Genomic DNA, 3,311 nt, shown 5'->3' on the forward strand with positions numbered 1-3,311 from the left:
GCTTTTAAGATTTGTAGATTTTATACAAAGTGTTTTTCAATCCTTTGCTTCTTATTAATATTTTCTTTGGACTTCAATTATGAATATGTGTAACTATTTATTTTTTTTTCTAGGGTGAGGCCACAAGCCTTAGCAAGAATATGTAGTTTATTTTCAATTTGTTTATGATCTTATGCATACATGTTTTGAATTATTAATCATCGTGTTTAAACTATCTATTTATCTTTATGCTTGATCACCCTTAGGATGTTTAGACAAGTAATTTGATGCAATTTCGGTTGGAGACTTTCCCTGAAATTGGCTAAGTGCTTAATAATTGTAATTTGACTTAAAGCAAATACTATGTCTTAAGGGTTGCTTGGTTTTTCAAAAGGTTTTCATAAAGATTAATGAGCCTTACATGTTTAGATTTGATCAAACGTCTGAACGGGTTGCATGTTTGATATATGTTCTCGTTTGGGGCTAGAATTTACATTAGGAAAAACCCTTCAAATTATGCATATATAAGTCATAAGTAATTGGGAAAACTACATATAATTGTTAAGCTAACAACGGAACCCTACTGTAACGCCCCGCCCCTGAAATATTTATTTTCGGGAAAAAGTTCCGATGATAGGCCCAATTAAACTCTTGTTTAATTTACTACCAATAATCACTATTCTTTATCTAATACTTGTACAAATTTTTTTTATTGATAGTTGGATTTTGCATGAATTTCATGATTTTCCAACTTCTAGGTGTTAATAACGATATCAAAGGTTTATTTAGCTTGTTAACTAGAACATTTTCATCCATGAGATTTGAAGTTAGAGCGTTCTAAAAAAATACAATTATATATTTATCAAATCACATAACTAATACATTAGTCGAACCCTCAAGCCTCTACCTTTTTAAGGTGGATATTTTGGAGCATACATCATGTTATTAGGTTTAAGTTGCATATTATATTATAAGAGAGCTTGACTAACTATTATATATGTAGAATGCATAAGTTGGAGTAAAGTCCTTAGGGACATTTTGGTCCTCCTCTCTTGGTTTTCCAGTTATTGTAGCAAGGGCAAACTTGTTTGTTTCCATATGTTCCAGGAGGCACACACAAGCACTTGGCGCAACACTTTTGGCAGAAAAACAAACAAGGCTTCTTGTATGCTGTAGCCGAGCACCGACTTGTACATCGCGGTGCACACTCTGATTAAACACAATTAATTAAACAAAACATTTGGAAAATGAATTAGATTGTGAATTTTTAATAAGATTTAAACTCCATTAAACCAAAATATTATTTACTAGGACTTGTATTAGTTCCTTGCCATTGCCCAAAGTAGAAGATTTATATGAAGGTAACATATAAAAATTTATAACCCACCTTGAGGACGAAGGCTGCCTTGGGTAGTACCATACTGCAATAATATATTATAAAGAATAAATTAGAAATATTAATTAATCATGGAATTAATGTCTACATATAGAGGAGCCCCTTCTTAGCAAATACTCACTGTAGCAAAAACAGATAGCTATAAAACTATCGTAGGGATTATGAATTCACCATATAGAACCTCTTATACATTTAACCATTTCTCTCCATTTTCTCTAGAATGCGAGGGTCCTATATGGTAAATACATAAACTCTACGGGAGCCTATCGGCTCATGTGCTACAATGAAACGAGATCTCTGCTAATAAGGCGGGATATATATTATATGGTGATAGAACCATCGTGGACAATATATTGACCATATATATCTCTACTAATTAATAAAACACTCGTTGTATAATCAAAATCCTATGAAATTACTAGTTTAACCCTCTAATTAAAACAAAAATAAGAAATATGGGACAAAAATGTAATTTTACACAACTAAATTTTGCTGTTTTTTTTAAAGCTTCACCTACATGTAATCCTAACATATCTCTAATTAAAAAAACAAAAAATCTTCCCACTCCCACATTCCCTATCACTCTCTTCCTCTCTCCTTCTATTTCAAAAACAAAATATAAAATTTTCTCGTGCCCATATGCTAGTATGTATATAAATAGTCTCACCGGTTGGTAATTCCCTTGGCGCTGTTGTTGAAATGCCGATGTTTCTACGGTGGAGGCGCCCTAGAAATTCAAAGGAAAACACATTATCGTAAGTACTCAGAAGAGAGAGAGAGAGAGAGAGAGAGAGAGAGAGAGAGAGAGAGAGAGAGAGAGAGAGATTACCCGGTTTGGTTCAAGTAAAACAAGTATCAAAGCCACACATAACATGACAATGCTTAGTAATTTAGTAGCCATTTTCTCTGCGCTGAAACTTGGAGATAAAAGTGAAGTTCAAACATCAGCACAGAGAGAAAGAGGTTGAGGTTATGGGAGATTTGTGGTAGAGTGGAGTGACATATTTATAGGTAGATGCAGTAGGCATTAGCATTTAGCTGTATATATTTTTGAATATATTTTTGCAGTTTATTTTCACCGTATGATGTTTTTTTAGGACACAAGGCAATGACGAAAGGATAGTTTATTGCTTCAGTGTGTAACCAACAAGCACATGCATATGCCTCACATCATCTTATCTATTCAACAACAACCCTTCAGCTCTTTGCAGAAACATGAAAAGCCCAAAAATATCCTTGCAATTTGTTTAAGAATGAAGCCCTTCATTCACGGAAATTATATGTGCTCACCCTCTATTTCTGTTTTTATTTGATTTTTTTTACTCGATATAAATGCCAAAAATAAAATAAGAGGCATCTTAACCATTCACAGAAATGGTTAAAAAAGAAAAAAATTGGTTCACACATAATGTATCTTTATCAAAAGGGTAATGCTAGAAAGACCATATATTTAAACCATATGACATAATGTATCTCTACCAAGAAATTAATTGTTTAATTATTGATTAACGTGTTTATTTCTTATTAATGACACATCACATAGTTTACAAATTTAGTCTAAAAAATTGCTCTACCCAGCAATACTCCTATCAATAACATTAACTCGTGCAAGGTAATCTCTCAAAATATAATCTTGCTAACATTAATATAGTATCTATACGGATAATGTTATTCACACAATCATCTTTACCTCTTACACACTTTTGTTAATTTTTTGTCATTAATCTTCTTCCATTCATTTTACTCGACATCTAAAAATTGAGAAGGGTACGTAAGAAATAAAAATACGTGTGTGGATAACATTACGTTCTTTTCATAACCGTTGTATTAATTTTGTCACCTTTACGTACGTCTCCGTCTTGTTCTCACAAAATCAGAATTTTCAAGGCTAAAATGGGTAATGCAAAAAATGTGGGGGACATAGTGTACATGGCCC

The 3,311-nt window shown here is 32.6% G+C and overlaps 1 protein-coding gene across 1 annotated transcript; it reads right to left on the reverse strand.

The window, feature by feature from the left end:
* Positions 1-814: 814 nt before the first annotated feature.
* On the reverse strand, positions 815-2,640 carry LOC103407901 (protein GAST1-like). The gene is made up of 4 exons (XM_070819155.1): positions 2,205-2,640; positions 2,043-2,102; positions 1,367-1,400; positions 815-1,188 (listed from the first exon to the last, which is right to left on the reverse strand). Exons 1-4 carry the CDS (start codon positions 2,274-2,276, stop codon positions 1,007-1,009), a joined length of 348 nt encoding a protein of 115 aa, XP_070675256.1. The 5' UTR covers positions 2,277-2,640; the 3' UTR covers positions 815-1,006.
* Between the last annotated feature and the right edge of the window lie 671 nt (positions 2,641-3,311).

This window comes from Malus domestica, chromosome 03, assembly GCF_042453785.1.
Source record: "Malus domestica chromosome 03, GDT2T_hap1".
Lineage (NCBI taxonomy): Eukaryota > Viridiplantae > Streptophyta > Magnoliopsida > Rosales > Rosaceae > Malus > Malus domestica.